Below are 19,708 nucleotides of genomic sequence, written 5' to 3' on the forward strand. Positions count from 1 at the left end.
ACGACTCCAGTCACTCTGGTTGGCTGCAACCTGGGCTTCATACCAGCAGCCTGACTCCCTGGCCAGATTTTCAACAAGGGGTGAGGTTGAGGATCTGGTGTGTGTGAAAAAATATCTCCTAGTCCCTGTGGAAGCTCAGGACTAAATGGGCCTGGCTCGGGGACAAGGTGGCCATAGGAGAGGAAGAGAATTCTCCATGTGGCACATCCTTAGACAGCTCAGCATCTCCTCCCCTCACCCCAGCAGCTGCTATACACACATGCTCACACACACACACACATGCGCATATGCCAGATTCTCCATCCTGTCACTGCAGAGCCTGTACTGCTGCAAAGGAGGTAGAGTCTCCTTTGTCTGCACTTGAGCAGAATGCACCTGCTTTGTTTCCATCATGCATATTACAAAAATTTGGCAAAGAGCACCAAAACTTAAAACAAATAAAATATAGTATTTATTTCTTTTTCTGAATTCAACATGGGAATTATGAAGCAAAACCTATATCTCCTGGGAAGGCATGATACAGTAGAAAGAGCATGATTTTTGACCATTTGTTTCCTAAAATGGAAAAAAAATATTAGAGAAAAAGTAATACTGGTTTATCATAACAAACTCAAATACATGGAGGTGAACAAATTCAAATACATAGAAGAATGAGAAAGTTCTCCTGTAAGTCAGAACTGTTGCTAGTTTATTGTATGTTTTCAGACTTTCAGATCATGTGTATTGCAAATGTATGTGAAAATGGTAACTTTATGTTATATGCATTTTACTACAATAAAAAAATACATATCTTGAACATCTTTTCACATCAATACACATTAGATCTTACCTCCTCCTTTTAAAGGGCTGCCTATCTGTATGTACGCTGTGGGATGGATGTACCGTGATTTATTTAATCAGTCCCCACTGATGGAGATTTATGTTGTTTGCTTTCTTTTTTCTTTTCCTTTCACTATTATAATGTTGCAGCTATTATAACTATTATAATGTTATAATATTGTAATAGTATATATATTTGTAACTATTATAAAATCTTGTAAAAAAAAGTCTTTATACATTTGCCTATTTCTTTAGTTAAATAAATCACTGGAAGTGGAATTGCCGAGGGGGTCAATGGGCAGGCACACTCTACGTTGCCAGTGTCCTTCCAGAGAGGCTGTCTCGATGTACGCTCTCTCAGTGGGTATGGGCAGCGCTTGGTTTGTAAAGTCAGAAAGACCCAGATTAGTTCTAAGGCCTGCTGGTTGTATGACCTTTGGCAAGTTACCCTTATTAATGTCCCTTTCCTTTCTGAGGCTGTAATATTACCTACTTTGTGGGGCCAGCATTAGAATTAAATGAAATAATGTATATAAAATGCTTTACAGCATGCCTGACACATAGTACAAACAGTAGCTGTTGTATGTTGCTTTCTCCTCATTTGCTTTGTTTCCCTCTAGTCTATAGTATTCAAGAGTCCCAATCTCCCTGGCCACCAAAAGGAGCTTGGGATACTGACTAACTTGAGCTTTTCTGATCAACAGCAACAGATACTGCCCTCTCACTGAGTCTAAGTTTCCCAGTGGAGTCTTGAAACCCATTTCCAGAGCTCTATGTTTAGTGACTAATTGCAAAGAGACAAACTCTCTCCTCTCAATGATCTTTCCTGGAATCTCAACCAGGCCATGCTTACTCCCTAGGACACTGCCAATCAGGCCATTTCAACAGCTGGCCCTTCTGCCCTTTGCAACAGGACACTGCACTAAGCCTGAGAGGCTGCAAAGGGCCCCTGGAAAACAGATGGGCGACAGACCCTGAGACCCATGCACCCTGGGACATTCAGGAGTCCAGGCTGAATTCCCCTCTCTGCGTCTTTCCACAACCCCGCCCAAAAGCAGGAGGGCTGGAACTGGATCATGGCTTCTTAGGAGTTTAGGTTCCAAAAAGTATTGATTTAGGGTTGAAATTAACCAGGACACAGGGATAGGAAACGCCCAGAGACAACTCTCCAAACTGCCAAAAGGGGGCAGTGTAGTGCTACAGTTAAGAGTGAGGGCTTTGACTCCACACACTGGGCTTGAAACAGGGCTTTGCCACTTCCTTGCTGTGTGACTTTGGGTCTCTCTTGCTTTCTCTGTAGATTAAGGGTATACCTTCTTCATATTGTTGAAAGGATTAAATTAAATGTGTATCTGGTGGCAGAGACATAATAAGTGCTTGTAAACAGCAAGACACACATCTGCCGGGTGTATGGTTGAATATGACAGTCAGATATGACATGGGGTGACCAAGCAAAGGGGGCAAGAAGATTGAATTCATTCATTCATTCATTCATTCAACAGATCTCTATTGAATGTTTACTATGTGTAAGGCACAGGAGACACAATGGGAAGTAAAAACAGACACGGTCCCTGCTTTCATGAAACTTGGCCTTCAGAAGGACTCATGTGAATAGAATAATCATACAAACATACGTAAAATTACAAATGTAAAAAGTGCAATAAGGAGAAGGCCGCTGACCAAGTCTAGAGTTTAAGGGAAGCCCTCTGTGATGAAATTATAGCTGAGCTCAGATCTGAAGGATGAGTAGGAGTCAACCAAAAAAACGTAGAAGGTGCAGGGGAAGCTTTCCAAATAGAAGGAACAACATATGCCGAGCCCCTAAAGCAGAAGGGAGCCTGGGACATTAGAGAAATCGAGGAAAAGCCAGAGAGGCTGGATGGATTGATGGGGGTTCATGTGGGATGAGATGAGCTGGAGAAGAAACAGGAGCCAGACCACTTAAGGCCTTGCAGGCCATGTTAAGGATTTGAGGCTTTACAGTAAGGGCGAGGGGAAGCTGTTGAAATGTAAGGGGCTACTCTGGGCATCCCCGCCACTTGGCAACACTTTCCTCTGATGTCTCCTGTCATGGGATGAAAGGGATACAGCTTCACACAATTCCTGCTGTGGCTATCCAGGAGAGGGGGGCCAAGAAGTAATCTGCAACAGGTCTCTCCCCAGAACAGAATGCATCTCTCTGGATCCTTGTTGCCCACGGAAGAAATGGACATAAGGAGGAATGTGAGTGGGGATCCGGGGCTGTGAGACTCTCACAGTACGGATTGGAAATCCCATACTGGCAATGGGCTGTCACTACAGAACTCCTAATGTTTTCAGGCTGCTGCATAGCCAGGTCCCTAGCCAGTCTCTACCTCTCAGACTTCCTGCCCCATCAGATTCTCCACTGCCTTGGACATAATGACTAAGGGACTAACAGCTATTAGGCAGGGGTGGAGGAGGGACAGCACTCCTGTGGGCAGGGGTAGGGACCAGAGGTGGGCTCAGGTTCGCAAAAAGCAGGTCTCAACCTCTGTGTGCCTTCCTGGTTAGCTGGCTCACAGCACCCATGGTCCAGGCAATGTGTTTGTCTGGGGCACATGCACACACAGAAGTGTACAGTCTCTAGAGTCTCTCCTTTGTAAGGAGAGAAACCAGAAGTGGAGATCTTGGGCAGCATAGGAATGCTGAAGTCCCAGAAGGTGGTGGCTGTGTTCTAGCCCTCACAGGTTTTTAAACTCGGCTGGAAAGAGAAAAGGGCCTAAGAGTGCTGGAGCTGCCCTCCCCACCCGTCCTCTAACCTTTCCCCGCCCACAGCCCAGCTAAACAGGAAACCAAGCTTGGGTCCTTGCCAGGGCCTAGGCCGGGGCAGGAAGCTCAGGAAATGAGTGAGAAAGATCCTCTTCAGCATGGAAGAAGGCTGCTTAGAAACCCCTGGGAAGGTAAACTAAACCTAACCCCTGCTGAATTCTCTCCTGGAAGAGGGAAAGACCAGAGCTGCTTCCACTCGCCAGCATGGTCAAGCATGGCCCTAGGAGTTGCAGACCCAGAAGCTTCATGAGGAGAGAGTGCTATCTCACTGAGAACAGACTGCAAGTAAACCCCGGCCCTAAGAGAAACACAGGTCTGCAGTGAAGCAGGGTAGGTACAGTGGTCTGAAGACATCCTAGGGCCATCTCGGGTTGATAAGGAAAGAAATGATGGTACAGGATAAGGGCAGCAGTACAAAAAGTGGACCTAAGGGAGAAAGGGTCAGGGATCTCTGTGAGATCTGTGGGACATGAAGGCAGAGAACTGACAGGGGCTCTGTGTTGTCCAAATATGAAGGAAACTGCTAATGAAATAATGGACTGAGGCAATGACTATCAATGGCTGTTAAAAACATTAAGTGAAAGGCAGAAGGGCAAGCTTTGTGATGGAGAGATCAGGCTGACTACACCATTAATCAATTTGAACATCACAAAAAGTAGGACAACCATAACGTCCTGTGTCTCCTGATCTGATACAATAGGAAGTACACAGCACATCTCAGAAGAATTCTTCACAAAAAAGTTGAATCTGAATCTGATCAAATCTTGAGATCTAATTACCAGTTTGTAGAAATATAGAAGACAGAGGATTATAGATGAAATAATTATTCAAAGTAATCCAATGGGTGGGGTGAAAGTGAAACAAGATTAGCCCTGAGTTGACAATTGTTGAAGTTGGCTGATGAGTACTAGAGGGTTCATTTTACCTTTTTCTCTACTTTGTATATGTTTGAAATTTTCCATGACAAAACACTTAAAAAATTTGAAGAAGGTCTGCGGCCTGGAAACTGCCTCCTTCTCTAGCCTACTAGTCTGCGGGGAGAGTAGTAGCAATGTGGACTTTTTCAAATGTTTCTTGAGCCCTGAGTTGGCCATTGGGAGCTGTATCCACTAGCATCAGTAGTGACGTTCTCCAGGAAGGCTCACTCTGCCAACAGGACTCTGCAACAGCCATGCCAGGGAGGGGCCGGGCCAGCGCCTCCTCCAGCCCAGGTCCATTCAATGGAACCCGCTCTGGGAATCTATGGAAGCACAGAGCACTTCCATCTCCAGCCTGGCCTCATCATGGCCCTCTCAAGGAGGCCAAGGACTCTTTGCATTTGGTGATAAGAAGAATAAACCATCTTTTCACCCTCTCCCATAAAAATTTCCTTGGAAACCACTGACAAAAATGGAAATTACCAACTTCTTAATCACCATCAATACTTAGATCAGAAATGATACAGTAATTTGTAGTTCCTTTTCACATACAAGATCATATTTATTTTGTAAATAGCCTAAGAGAGGTTAGGAGCCTGGCAAAAGGTCATAACAAAAGTGGTAGAGCCAGAACGTACCCAGCCAACTTCCTTCCACCACTGCGCACAGCTCCTGCCCTGAGCCCATGTCCCTTACGAGCTCACCCTGATCTCCACACCCCCTCAAGGATACTCAAACCAATTCCTCTCATGGGAGTTCCCTGAGACTGCCTCGCTGCTGTAGCTCAGCCCCTGGCAAATGAAGGATCTGAAACATGAGGTTCCATCAGGAAGTTGATAGGGAGGCTGATAGGTGTCAAAGCTTGGTTGCTGACTGGTTCCCTTTGATGCCTATGTTTGCTTCCTTGAATATTACTCTCCAACTTGATCTCCCTGCCGACTCCATGTAATTTTCCCTCCTCTTTCCCAAACCACTAGCCACCACCACCTCCCCACATCATTATCCCCACTTGGTCTTCTCTGAGCCAGGGCTGGAAGCAGCAGGCCAGCTGAGAGCAAAGTGGACTTTCTGGAAACTGAAATCCTCAGGGAACACCTTCGGGATTCGCAGGAGGCCCAGTGGAGGCCCCTCTCACCAGCTGCTGCAATTTGCATGTCAATGTGGCTGCTGGCTCTCCCACCAGACGCAGGCCTACTCCTGGACATAATAGCTTGTGGCATTCGGTTTTTGTGGTAAGAGAACATGAACCCCACTCCTGACACACAAAGAACAGGACATCCAGGCTGGCACTCTCCCCTCCCTCCAAGAGCTCCAGATATTTCTTCCATCTCTGGGAGGACGTGTGCAAGCCATACATGTTGGAACACTCAGGTAGGAGCACTTCATCAGCAGAGCTGAGTCTTTTGCTCACTAAATATTACACATCACAACTCCATTAACAGCTTCTCCAGCCTCATGACAAAGCTGGCAGCACCGGCATCGCTGTGCTACCAATGGGAGAGGGGCAGGATTGGCCCTCCTGTGTTCTTCTGTGTCTCTCACTCCTGAAAACTTACCTAATGCTACAAAGGGAGAGAATGGAGAAAGGCCAATTCGTAAGAGATTCAGACTAACAACTCAGCTGGGAGCCCCCACCCGTCACTGGGGAGCAAGCAGCTAGTCATTCCTTGTCAGAGCATTCAAGGTCCTTCTCATCACATGGTCTGAGCTCAGACATCATTCTCTCATAGGAGCCTTACCTGACATCCCCAGTCCAATGCGGCAGGCTTTATTATCCTCTCTCATGCTACCTCGTTCTTATCTTTTCTATCACTCATCATACTTTGTAATTGTAATTTCGTTTGTGCACTTTGTTTAGTATCTGTCTCTCCCACTGGCTTGCCACCTCATAAGGGCAGGGACCCTGTTTGCTTTATTCATCATGTTATTCCTTGTGTCTGGTACGATGTCTTGTATATAGCAGATGCTTAAATGACACTTTTGAAATAATGAACGAGCCCCAATCTATGTATCCCCCTGAATCTCCCATGATTCCCCACATGTACTCCATTCACTAACTCCCTCTTACTCATCCCCCTCTGGGTCTCTGCTGGTCTCCTCCTTAGAATCACCTCCCAAACTCCTCTCCAGTCTTACTCATCCTTAAAGGAAGCGGCTGTATTCCTCTGTAGTTCTGTTTCATGAGAGCAAGTCTCTTCTTTTCCAGACTGTAAGCTCTAGGGGCAGAAGCTAGAGAAATTAAAATGGGAGTTGGGGGTGGCTAGACACAAAATGCGACCCATCAAAGTGGACATCTCAAATCACGATATCACATGTATCAAGTTATGTGCTAGAAGTTAGAGGCTTTGGGGATTGGTTGAGAGCTCACTAGAATAGTCAGGGAAGACTTCCTGGTGAAGGGGAGTTTATACAGACCTCTGAAGAATGGGTAGGAGTGGAATAAGCAGAAAAGGAGAGGGAAGAGAATTCTTAAGAGGAGAGGAGGCCTCAAGATGCCAATAGACGAGAGGAGGTGATAGGTCTGGCTGGACCTAATAGAAAGACAGTTGGCATGAATGGTAGAAAGTATGGCCAGCTAGGAGGGGCAAAAGCCTAGTGTAGAGGACTCAAAAGCCAGTGGAGAAGTTTCCTTTCTCTTTTTTTTTTTTTTTTTTTTGAGGAAGATTAGCCCTGAGCTAACATCTGCTGCCAATCCTCCTCTTTTTTGCTCAGGAAGACTGGCCCTGAGCTAACATTCGTGCCCATCTTCCTCTACCTTATATGTGGGATGCCTACCACAGCATGGCTTTTAGCCAAGTGGTACCATGTCTGCACCCGGGATCCGGGCCGGCGAACTCCGGGCCACCGAGAAGTGGAACGTGTGCACTTAACCGCTGCGCCACCAGGCCGGCCCTGCCAGTGGAGAAGTTTCAGTTGATGTAGAAGAACTTAATTAGGCCCCAAATTGTGAAGGAAATATCATGGGCCTAGAAGTCAGGATACCTGGGTTCTAGTCTAGGCCATGCCAACCTCCAGCTGGGTTATGGCCAAGCCTATTTCCCTTTCTGGGATTCTGCTTATATATCTGAAAAACGGGCAAAAGCAATTTTCCCAATCTGCTTCACAGGGTGGTTCAGGTGCTTTAGAAACCTCTTTTCATCTACCTTAAAAAGGAATTTAAGATAAGTCTAAGACGACTGCATCCAAAAACTTCACACAAAGATGACGGATTAGGGCCACGGGACAGGTAGAAAGGAGAGTTGACACCCTACCGAGGGCAAGAAAAGGGTGCATGAAGAAGGTGGCATTTTTGTGATAGGCCTTGAAAGACAGGAAAGATTACATATTCACAGAAAACTAGGGAAATGCTGCTCAGAATAAACTCCACAGTGGGTTTTTTGGGACATGTTTGTATTGCACACACACAATTGAGCCATGTTTATTGCTACAGTGTTGTTCCTAGCTCCTACTTTTGCATTTTGCAAAGAGCAACATGTCTTCCAGGTGCCCTGGCTTCTGGCCCAGTTTGAGAACTGCTACCACAGGGAGCAGGGGGGCAATGGAGTCCAGGGGTAGAAGCATGCTCACGCTCCCGCTCAGTGGCCCTGGTTTCTCCCTGTGAAGCCAAGGAAATATGAAGTCTAACTGTCTTTCTTTTCTTAACTCCAGTCCTTTAGGCATTTGAAAACCTTAAAATGCTTCCCCTGAGACTGTTTGTTTTTTTTTTTTACAGGCTGAACAGCCTCAGTTCTTCCAACTGTTCTCACATGACTTGGTTCTGACTTCTTTCATCATTCTAGTCACTCCCTCTCTTGAACGATAACGGTAGCCTAGAATGCAGGGCTTCAGATAGCTCTGACCACTGCAGAACTGGACTATCACCAACTGGGACCTAAACTCCATACTTCTATTCATGCAGCCCAACAGCACATTAGCTTTTCTGGTGGCTGTGTCACATAGGAGACTTAATTAAGTTTTCTGCCCACATAAGCACTAGCTCCCTCTCAGGGTCTACCGTAGCCTACCCAATCACACAGCCTCACCTAGATTCCTATTTAAATTTCACATTCCTGGATCCAGCCAGTTTCCTCTCTGAGAATAAGAGTCACATTACAGATTACACCACACACACGTGGTATAGTTCCTAATAAGCATGAAACCACCACTTCACTTGCCCCGGTGGACACTTACCTGTGTTAGCAGCCGGCCTAGCCCCGGATGTGATTCCAACACTGCTAAGGCAGAGGGCTGCCCTGTTTCAGATGTATCCTGAGTGCAGTATAACAACAGGTACAGCTATTAAACATGACCACGAAACCTCAACTGACAATAATAGAAGTACAATACCAATATTATGGATGGTGGCAGCCCCACAGTAATCTGTGCTGGTCAGATCACATGGAGAGCTGTGTCTGGTTCCAGAGGTGAGAAACTCAAAAGTATCCACTAAAGCAGCCAGGATGACTGGGGATTTGGAAAACAGTCTCCAGGAAAATGGTAGAAAGGAAAAACAAGGCCTGTTTAACTTGGGAAAAAGAGTGCTAAGGCTGTATAGCCCATGGTGGGGCCTTTCCTCTCCAGGAACTGCTGGCTTAAGGGTCTCCCCTCACAGCCTACTCCTTCTTGCTCCTTTGGTCAAAAGCTTATGGTTTCGTCTTAAGTGTGGCCAACCACTTATGTGATATTTATGAGATCTCTTCGTGAATCTGCCTCTTTTTCCCTCTTATCTGCTCAGCAGAGTCAAGGTTACTTCCTCTTACCTGGCCTATTTATTTCCAAAGGATCATTAACTTTGTATCAAGCCAATACTTCAGAAACCCATGCTGAATATCAGGGTAGGAAAGATCAGTTTTCTCCACTCATTTCTTAAAGAGCCACATCAGACTCCAGCCCCTTGGTGAAACAGATTGCTGAGCGGGCTGACATCTCCAAGAGTCCTCCTTTCCTGTGTTCTTTGCTTAGGATAACTAGAGGATTCAGGCTGCCAGGATGGCAAGAAGAGCACTAGAACTGATGTTTCCCCCTCTGAAGACCATGGCAGACATGGAGAATAAACCATGTCACTCTTTCACTGAACCAGGACTCTGACGCAGAATTCACCTGAACACACGCTCCAGGCAGCCGCTACTGGTCTATGGGCATTGGCGTAAGGGGTGAAACCTGCTTATCACCCCTGCTTTAGGCAGCCCATGGAATAAGGGGTGTAAAATGATTACGCAGGAATGCCCCTTGAGCTGCTGTGACCAGTGGGGACATTTAATGGTACTGTAGACAAAGTTCTAAGGCACCTTAATCAGGAAGTCAGTTTTTCAGCTTAAATCCCAACTGAGAAGGGATTCTTCCTGCTGAGAGATTCGGACTATAATCTCTACATTCTCTCCTGCTTAGCAGAACACAAAGGGGAAGGGCCCAGCCTACAGGTAGAAAGGAGAAAGAGAACTGAGGCACATGGCAGCCACACCATGACTAAAACTAAGTAGAAAAGGGTAAAGTGTACAGTCTCTGGATTACATCTCAAGGAAGCTGTCAAAAAAAATTAATGGTGAAAATGCTGGTTTCACCAAACCAGCGTTTAGTAGAGGGACTCGAAGGGAAGTAAAACCCCCTTAGCAATACCATGAGGAAAACTTAGTATTCGCTTCTGCACCTGACCCAAGTTCACTAAGGACTTCCTAACATGGCAACAAGTTCAGAGCCTGACCCAAAGCAGCAACATCCCACTGGAGCCAGCATGAGGGACAAGGGTGTGGGTTATAAAAGAGGCTCCGAAGCACTGGGGAGTGTACAAATCCAGACTGCATCAGAGGAAGACTAATTTTTTTTCTTTTCTTTTCTTTTTTTTTAAAGATTGGCACCTGAGCTAACATCTGTTGCCAATCTATTTTTTTTTGTCTTCTTCTTCTTCTTCTTCTCCCCAAAGCCCCCCAATACATAGTTGTATATTGTACTTGTGGTCCTTCTGGTTGTGCTATGTGGGACGCCGCCTCAGCGTGGCCTGATGAGTGGTGCCGTGTCCCTGCCCAGGATCCGAACCGGCAAAACCCTGGGCTGCCGAAGTAGAGTGCACGTAACCACTCAGCCACGGGGCCAGCCCCCAGAGACTAATTTCTAAGCCAGAGTTTCCCTAAGAGCATTCCATGAAACACATTGGTTCTGTAAGATGTCAATAGATGGACCATGAAAAAGGTTCCATGGTTTCTTAAGCTTGGGAAACACCGGGTCAACAAAACTGAAGGCTTCTTTACCGCAGGACTTCTCAAGGCCAGGAACATTGATGGGAGAGTGTGTAGCGTTTCCCCAAGAAATCAGTCTATAGATTCTTTTTTCTCCCCCTACAAAGTATCCCATAGGACCAGTATTCCTAAGAATATACTATAGGAAATTCTGGTCTAAGCATGATTGGCTTAGGGCTTCACCAATTCCTTTATAAGGATAAAATGGGAAATTAATATGGGAAGTATAAATCACATATAGCTTGTACATAATTATGTTTAAGTTAACTACATAGTAAAATATATAAAGTTCTCACTCCACAGTTTGGGTACAGTTAATTTAATAAGCCTTAAAGTACTCCTTCAGGTATTATTCTAGAAAGATAGATGAGGTGGACGCTGGTTATGACAGCCAAGAGTGTAGTGGCAAAAACAGGAAAAACCAGGCTAGGAAGCACAGTAGCTGGGCTCCTTTCTGCCTGGGTGTGGCCTCTTGTCATACATATACCCCTCAGGGCTAGAAGGGTCACTCAGAGACCCTTGAGGGTCATACACCCTTCATGCTGGTAGTCCCCCTCACTTGTGCACACACTCACATCCATCATCATCACCACAGAAACTTAAATTTGACCCTCAAGAATCACAGCCATCTGATCCTCAATTTAACGTCTCTGAATGACAACAGCAACAGCAAATGCAAGTAGGTGTTTGCTTGAACTGGCTTCTAGGAACGTAAAGTCTAGGGGGAACTCCTACTGGCCCCTGTCTACCCGTCCCCCAGGCCAGATCCCCTGGACCTCCTTCCTGGATGAATTCCCCACTCCGAAGTCCCTCCATACAGCCCACAGTTCCCCGGCTGCCTCATGGGGAGGCCTTTGGGTCATGGGCCACTTTCTGATCTCCAGAGCAGAGCCAAATCCAGAGCAGGTCCCGCTCTGCCTCCTTCCTTCCTTCCTTTCTCCTGCCCAGATGGTCAGATTCCCACCAGTCTCCTCACGAAACAATGACCTGAGAGCCTGCTGAGCCACGCCTCTTGCTTCCTTCAACCACTGACTCTGGGTGTCTGCTGTTAGCCAGATTCTCCCCTTCCCGCCCCCAGTTCTCCCAGGGTCTGCTGGGAGGCATGAAGCAGCCAAGCCCAGGAAGTGAGTCTCCCATGTCCCCTTTCCAGATAGAAGGCTCCATCTGCCCTTTCAAGGAGGGGAGAGGGTCCCTGAGGCTAATCAAGTTTGGGTGAAAAAGGCTCTGTTTTCCATTTCTGTTCACTCTGGGCTATAGTCAGTGAAGGGCAGCTGGCAGCTGAGGGCTGGAAATGACTCAGCCTGACTCCTAGCTACCATGGCTTGCGCCTTTAAGAAGCCCAGTCACCTCTGAGTGACCTCACCCCAGAAGCCTGCTCCCTTGGCACGCCTTGCCTGGAAGACAGCAGCCTGGGCACTGCTTCTTCCTTAAGTGCAGCTTTCCAGGCTGGTCTCAGAGAAGGGAGGATGTGTCCTTTTCTATTCTGACTCTTGCAGGTGAGGCAGTAAATCACACATCCATTCTAGAAGAAATCAGGGAAAGGGCCCAGCTCAGTTAATCAGTCAGAAAAACATAGGTTGGACTAGAATGACAGTAAAAGTCCGGGCCAGAAAGTGCAACATAAAACACTCTCTCAGCCAACAAAGGATTTTATTTTTCCTTCATCAAAGTACTGTGGGAAAAAAACCAAACCAACAACAACCCACCGTGGCTCCTTGCTGCTACAACCCACTTGTGTTCATCAAAGCAGGTTGCAGGGGAAAGTATTCACTGGCAGGCAAGCGCGTTTCTCAGTGTCCTTTTTGAGGCTGTGGGGTCAGTGTCACTGTGCTCTTTGGTTTTCCAGACTCCCGGGTCCCCAGTAACCCTAAGAATGCAGCTTCAATAGCACAGTAAAGGAAAACAGCAGCCCTCTCCCATATAAGCAGTCCCTGAAGCCAAGGGGCACACAGACCTCTGAATTTGCTGGGGTGGTGATGGTGCCTCTTGCCACCCAGATGTCCATGCCAGAAACCTGGGAGTCATCCTTGACTCCCTACCTCTTCACTCCACCTCCAAATAGCTAGCACATCCTGCCACTTCCTCTTGATTAGCATCTGTATCTACGCCCCTCCTCTCTTTCTGATTTAGTGTAGGCCTTCATCAGCTCTTGCCTGGATTATTATTGCACTCACCTCCATATTAGTTTTCCAATCTCCAATCTCACCTTCTCCAGTCTCTCATCCACCATTGGAGTGATAGTGTTAAACTCAAATTTGATCATGTTATTCCCTTAATTACAATGCTTCATTCATTCAAATGCATCCTTTTATTTCTTCCTCCATGCCTTTTGCCTGAAACTCTTGCCCTCGCCTCATCTTATCAGTCTGCCAAGCTTCTAGTCCTCTTCCAAGAGCCAGTTCACAGTGTCTCCTCTGTGAAGCCTTCCCTGACCACTTGCTGAGAGCCCTTCCTGTCTTCCTTCAGCCCTGCTGGACCCAGTTCTTACTTCTTGCAGTGCCATCACCCTGTAGTGCCTTAATCCGTCTTGACTGTGCATAGCCCTGGAGCAAGATTCTGTGTGATCCAGCCCAGCACAACATCCAGTGGAAAGCAGATTCTGAGTGTTTGTTGACTGAGGAGATGAGTAGTAATGGAGGAGCTGGAGGCCTGAACAAACCTGGTGATCTTCACTTTGCAATACTGGAAAAGAGAGGAGGCTGAGCTTCCTTCAGGAACCTGAGAAATACTACTAGGTCATGAGCTACATGGACCCACCAGGAGAATCCACCCTTAAACTGAAAAGTCATCAGACTACAAGGAGGCAACTTACGGCTCCCAGATCACAGAATACATACAGGTCAATTTTCCATAGTGGCTTTTTGCTATTTTTACAATGTTCTCTTTGCTACTTTCAGGAGATGCTGTGTCCCACTCACTGGATTAATGTCCTGACCATTCCCATCCCTGAGTGTCAGGAGGCAGAAGGAATCTGAAACTCTTTCCAAGCTCACATGGTCAAAGGGTCAGAATGTCAGCATTCCTCATCTTCTCCCAAGGGAGGTGTCGCTCCTTGTCAGGAACACCCGCCACTGCTCTCCACTCTTTCCTGATATGTATCTAAAATCTTCCGTACTTGTTTGAGCCCATCCTTCTCCTGGCTACCCATTGGAGGGGGCTCACCTATCGCTACCCTTAAAGTTCCTAGAACTGAGCATACGTTCATGAACTAAACGAATGAGTTAACAGATAACCTGGGTTTCAGGGAGGCCAGACTAGCATTTCTCTCAAGCTTACAGAGACCCCATCTGGTGCCGTATGTCATCCATTTTTTTGTCTCTTTGGCCTCTGATAACACAAGAGGCAAGGTGTTGCCTGACACAATTAAGTACTTAAAACCTCCATTTGTTTTTTTGCAACAAATCTCTTCATCTCCAATTGCAGTCGAAGAGAAGACGTAGACTGTGAGGGCTGCACCAACCAGCCCAGCAGACAGACAATAGGGCCAGAGAGCCTCTCCCTGCTGCCCACACACAGCAGCACAAATTCAACAATTGCTCAACAGAGAGCTTTGACAGCTGGGAGTTTCCCTAGGTCAGAGAGATGTATGGCTTGCACACAGAACTGACAGACAAGGTGTGCCTATCTCTGGCAGGTTCTTTGGGAAAATCTGTGCTCAGAAACACTCAGGATTATCTAGATCGCCACAGCAGGAGTCGAGCCCAGGGACTAGGTCTCCAAGAGGAGCTCTCATTCCTTTCCTAAGGAGACAGGAAGAGACCCTGGGGAGCTCTCAGGGATAGGCCGGGGCCTGGTTCAGCTGCTGAGATGCAGCCAGGCCAATTAAATAACTGGTATGATGAGGAAAGGAGGGAGGCCTCTTCCTTCAGGCAAATGCCCACCCCAGACAGGAGGCTCCATGCAGCTGTGCCAACAGCAGCAGCAACGACAGGGCAGGGATTTCTTCCTCTTCCTCCCACTAGCTGAGAACTATGCTTAAATTAGCACCTTGGAAACACCCAGATCTGCTGGCTGCGCCTTCTCTCCCAGCTCCTGCTACTCCCCTAGGCCTTCTTTTCAAGCCTGAGTTTCTCTTTCAAGTAAAAAAAAGAAAAAAAAAGACGCTTTCCCCCTACAGCTCATCTTTCCAAGTAAGAAATGGCCTCTAGATTCTTCCTATCACTATGGATGGGGGACACTTATTTGATGATGGAGCCATGTGACAGCCTCTATCAGTACAGCTTGCTCCAAAAAGGAGCAATGATGCTGACACCAGCATTGTCTTGTTTCCCTTAGGGCTTAAGGAGACAGCCTCCACTCTGCCCTCAGAGGGGCTCACACTGACAGAGTCAGCAAGAACAATAAACTGCTCCTGAACTGTGAGCTCCAGAAGGGCAGGGCTATGACCTGTGTCTGTGTTGCTAACCACCGTGTCCCCAACACCTAGTACAGCATCTGGAACAGAGCAGATGCTCGATAAACATTTGGTGAATAAATTTGCTGAATCAATGATATCAGGTCTTTATAGTACTCTTTGGAAGAGAGAGTGAGGAGCTATTATTCAAGGAGATAGTTTGCCTTCATTTCATAAGTGGGAAAACTGAGTCCAGAGAAAAGGAGAGACTCCTAGAAGTCTCAATAAATAATGGCAAATAATGAAACAGGTCACAGTTGAGTCAAAGCTTGGGGCTCTAGTTTTTATGGTCTACCTGAATGCTCCTAAAAAACTCCTTTGCCCTTCTCTTCTCTGGTATGCCATCTTGCTTCCTGATGCCCTGAAATGAAGGCTGTTGGGGAAACTCCGCACAAGATTCTGCTGGTTTCAATAGTACACAGAGCATTTAAGGAGTTCTGGGGATCCCCTAGACTTCAACCTAGGAACAGGGGTCAAGAGGCAGAGATCTGAAGGGCAATGTCTTTGACCCCCAAATGGGGGATGACTGCATTGCTACTTCTTGAAGGCTCTCATTTAACCTCAACGAAGTATCCTTTTGCAGAGAAGGGTTCCTTTAGCCTTCACGGAAAGGGTCTGTAGGCAGCCACAACTTTTCTAAGTGCCTCCTTGCCATCAGCACTTCTACTTCAGAGCCACAAAGACCAGAAGCAGCTCAGGAGTCTTCTGGGGCCACTGCTCACTCAAACCACCCTCGAGTACTTCAGGCAATAACAGAGGCACCAAGGACACCTGAGAGAGCCTGGTGACCCCATTCCTTCCCCCTTTTCCCTTGACACCTAGTGCCTCCCTTCCTAGGAACCCCAGACAGGAGGCAAGAACCAAATCACCGCTTTCTTCTCCCGACTCACTAGGACCTCCTTCTCCTTTATCCACACTCCCTTTTGGTTCTTAATTAGATGCTTAGAACTGAGAGAGTAATCTAGTTGGACAAGCCAGACTGCCTGGAAAGATAATCTAGAAAGGAAAGTTCTTTTAACCCAGTCCAAAGTTCTTCCCCAGGTTTACGGGACAGACTTCTCACTAGGATTTTCTGGCTCCCCAAAAATCCAATGATGGCATCAGACTAGGAAAAAAGTCCAGCGGCATATCTCTCCATGGCTTAATATTGTACACTTCTGTGAAGCTTCTCTGTTTCGGCTTCTAGAACTAAGTTCCCCTCCAAAACTGGCGAAAAGCCACTTATCTCCTGCCAGGTGGCCTCTAATAATTCTCTCTACCCATCCCCCAAAAGGTGTGGCTTAGAGTTGTTCATGGGTCCCTGCCAAGGTCTGTCTTGGCTGCTGTAGTGGGCAGGTTGCTTGCTCAGGAAACCACAAAGCACATCTGTTAGCCAGGGGCCTGGGGGCCCCAGCATAGGACCTGTTCCTCACCTCCCCACCTAACATAGAGAGAGGAGGTTTAGGGAGCCCCAGCTCTTCAGGACTTGGAGAGTTCTGCTCAGCTCCAGCAGAGCTCAGAGAACAGGCCATCCACACCTTCAGGTTCCTGGCCCATCCCGCCTCCTTCCAGCTCTCCCTCAGGTTCTAAGGAGAAAGGAGAAGGAAAAGCGAACAGAACCGGGCACGCCTTCCCTTCCCCCTCTCCCCATACCAGCTGGCTAGGCCTCGGCGTCTCTCCCCCACTGCGGGGCAGACAGGCCAGTCAGGTAGCACCCCGGAGCGGTGGCCAGCGGGCATGATCTCCCCTAGGCCTGGCCTCGGTGCGCCCGCGTCGCCCTCCCTCTTCCATCTCCTCCGCGCTGGCAGCGATGACATCATTCCTCCCTGACTCCGGGACCGCGGACAGGCGGCAGGATCGGCGCCCAGCAAGGACTCCAAGCACGTAGGCCTAGGATGCTGGGGGCTCTTCCGAACCGGTGGGCACAGGCGACTCCAGCGCGGCCCCGCCCCCTCTTCCGGCGGTTCCCAGGCTCTCTCATCCGCGACCCCGATTCTCCATCTCGCCGCCGCGCTCTCCTCCCCAACTCCGGCTCGGGCACCCGCAGCCTAGACAGCCTGCGCTCTCCTCCGGGGAAGAACGGAATTCCACGGCCCTGTAGCGACCTCCTGCCCCCACCTGCCCAGCGTTCCCGTCCACATCCAGCGAACTAGCGGGCAGGCCCCTCCTCCTTTCCAAGCCTATTCCTGGTGCCTCTTAGCCTGACTGCTCCCTGGCCCCCTCCCCCGCCCTGAGCATCACAGGCCTCTAGGGCTAAATGCCTCCCCACCTCCCATCCCAGGCCCCTGGGCCTGCCGGCCGCGGTGCCCCACGACAATTCCCTTCCTTTCCCAGCTAGGGGCCTCCACTAGCGGTGTGCACCATTGTGCCCCGCTCGGTTCCATCGACGGCGCTCCCCGTAGCTCGCCTGGCCTGCCTCCGCTGACGGTGCCTTCCGCCCTAACAGGCCCCTTTGCCGTCACCCTGCGTATTCTCCCATGGTTTTCTTGTCCTGCAAATCCCCCTTCCCCGGCGATGCGTTTTCCTGGCTCTCTTTGCCCCATCCGAAGGCGCCCCTCCGCACAGTCTCCAAGGCCTGATTCCCTCCCTCCCCCTCAGGCAGCGCCCCCTCCCGGCCCTGGCCTGCCGCCGCCCGCCCCCTCACCAGCGGCTGCATCTCCGAGTGCGCGGTGGGCACCTGGAACCGGTCGATCTCCTCCATCATGGTGCCGGCGGGCGGGCGAGCGGGCCCGGGGCGGGCGCGGCCAGGGACGCCGACGGGACCGCGCGGGGCGGCGGCCCCAGGAGCCGGTGGGTGGTGCAGACTAGGCCGCCCCGGACGCGTCGGGCGGGCAGGCGGCCGAGCAGACGGCGGGGTGGGCGCGGGGCGGGAGGTGTGCTGGCGGCTGAGGCCGGCGTGGCTCCTTGGGCTTGCCCAGCGCTACCGCGGCTGTGGCCCGGCGGAGACGCAGGTCTTGCCTCGCCTCCTCCTCCGCCGCCGCCTCCTGTCAGCAGCTCAGCCACTGCGGTGACTCGGCAACTCCACTTCCGGGTCCGGGACACCGCCTGGATGCTGCATTATTCATGAGGAGGCGGTGCCTGGGCGCCCAGGCCCCGCCCACATGCCGGAGTTCCGAAGGCGCGCTGCCACGGGTCCTTTTATTCCTGGGGGGCGGGGCTTAGCGGCGTGGGCGGTCCCACGCGCCCAGCCCCGCCTCCCCCTCGAGGCGGGAGCGGGCCTAGAGGCGCCTGCGCCTTGGCTGCCGGTTGGTTGCTGGGTAACCGCGTCAGGGCGGAGCGGATGCCATCCTGCAAGGGCGCGGGGACCCACAAAGACGGCTGTCCCCAAAGAACCCCTGCGATTGGGAACTGAAGTGAAAGATAATCCGGATTTCCTGTGCGTGATCCAGGGGACGGACAAACTTCTTGTCCTTAGGCAAGGGAGCATTTTGTAGGCGCTCCAAGTGTTGAGGTGCTTCCCGCTTCTTCGAAGATGCCCCCGAAACAGCCGCTTCGTAGGCAGGTAACACATATCCTGATCTGCCCTTTCCCGATGATCTTTGACCTTCGGCGCCAGGGACCACTCATCATACCTCTCCCACTGATCCTTCAGCTTCCTTTCCCTGATGACCCCTAACCTTCTCTCTCCCTGTGAACCCTGGCCTAGTGTATTCCCACTGACCTCTGACCCTGTCCTACTCTTTCCCGCTGATCCTAGCCTCCTCTCCCCCACTCTCCACACTCTTCTCCCTCACTCCACTCAGTCCACAGACCCATCCTGACCAGCCTATCCTCCTTAACCCCCCACGCCCACTCCCACCAATACCTTCTCATTGCCCTCCCCTTCTTGTTTCCAAGAAATTATGTGTAGGAGTTTGGTTTGGATTTTCTGTGCTGGGAAACTTGGGAGGAGAGAGAGGTCAGATAAAGACGAAGGTGAGAGAGACCTCCTTCCCATTCCTGACCCCCCTTCACACACTGCACACCCCAAACACTGGCTCCCAAGTATTCCTGGAGCCTCGTCTGTCTCTCTTCCCTGTGAGCCCCTGGTCCACTTCTGTGACTCATTCAGCCATGCGAACACTGTGCTCTTGTTGCCCCTTGGCCAGATGTCATCCTTCTCACAGGAAACCCCTGACCCGCCCAGCACAGTTCTGCTCTCCTGCCTGGAAGGTGAGGTGAGGCCCAGCTTCTCAAGGAGCCCTCTGTGGTGAAGCCACTCAGTCCTTCAAGAATCACTTTTTCCAAACCTTTTATGAATTATCACTCTGGGACTAATATATGCAGTTTCTGGCTCTGTGAGGCAGGACTTATATTTAGTGACCCTAGATTTCCCTCACTCAGGCCTAGGTATTTGGAGATGTGGAGCGCAAATCAGCGTCCCTGCTGTTTGACTGTATGTACTTTGGTCTGGCCTCCTCCAGGTTAGCCTTTGCTCCTTTCCTTCTCTCGCCTGGCCTTCCTTAGCGGGTGGACCCATCTTTCTTAGATCTCTGCAACCATGGGGAGGCTGCTATTCCCGCATGGCCATGCCCTAGCTTTATGTCCGGGTTGAACTGTATTTTGAAGCTCAGGCACTGTGCTTGGGGCTACTGATTCTTAACTTACATGCAGTTTAT

At 49.4% G+C, this 19,708-nt stretch overlaps 2 protein-coding genes across 8 annotated transcripts in view; one reads left to right on the forward strand and one right to left on the reverse strand.

Annotated features, from left to right (window-relative positions):
• Positions 1–18,142, reverse strand: part of FAM219A (family with sequence similarity 219 member A) — a 44,772-nt gene extending 26,630 nt beyond the window's left edge. For 2 of the 7 annotated variants that reach the window (XM_070495798.1, XM_044756934.2), the window contains exon 1: positions 17,788–18,124. In XM_070495798.1, coding sequence (XP_070351899.1) covers positions 17,788–17,814 — 27 coding nt within the window. In that variant the 5' untranslated portion in view covers positions 17,815–18,124. Of the gene's footprint in view, positions 1–17,754 lie in introns of all 7 variants that reach the window. The other 5 variants (XM_044756936.2, XM_044756935.2, XM_044756932.2 and 2 more) reach the window with 4 other exon arrangements.
• Positions 18,143–18,362: 220 nt separating this feature from the next.
• Positions 18,363–19,708, forward strand: part of DNAI1 (dynein axonemal intermediate chain 1) — a 56,292-nt gene continuing 54,946 nt past the window's right edge. The window contains exon 1 of the mRNA XM_070495639.1: positions 18,363–18,612. Coding sequence (XP_070351740.1) covers positions 18,583–18,612 — 30 coding nt within the window. The 5' untranslated portion in view covers positions 18,363–18,582. The remainder of the gene's footprint in view (positions 18,613–19,708) is intronic.

This window comes from Equus asinus, chromosome 23, assembly GCF_041296235.1.
Source record: "Equus asinus isolate D_3611 breed Donkey chromosome 23, EquAss-T2T_v2, whole genome shotgun sequence".
NCBI classification, from domain to species: Eukaryota; Metazoa; Chordata; class Mammalia; order Perissodactyla; family Equidae; genus Equus; species Equus asinus.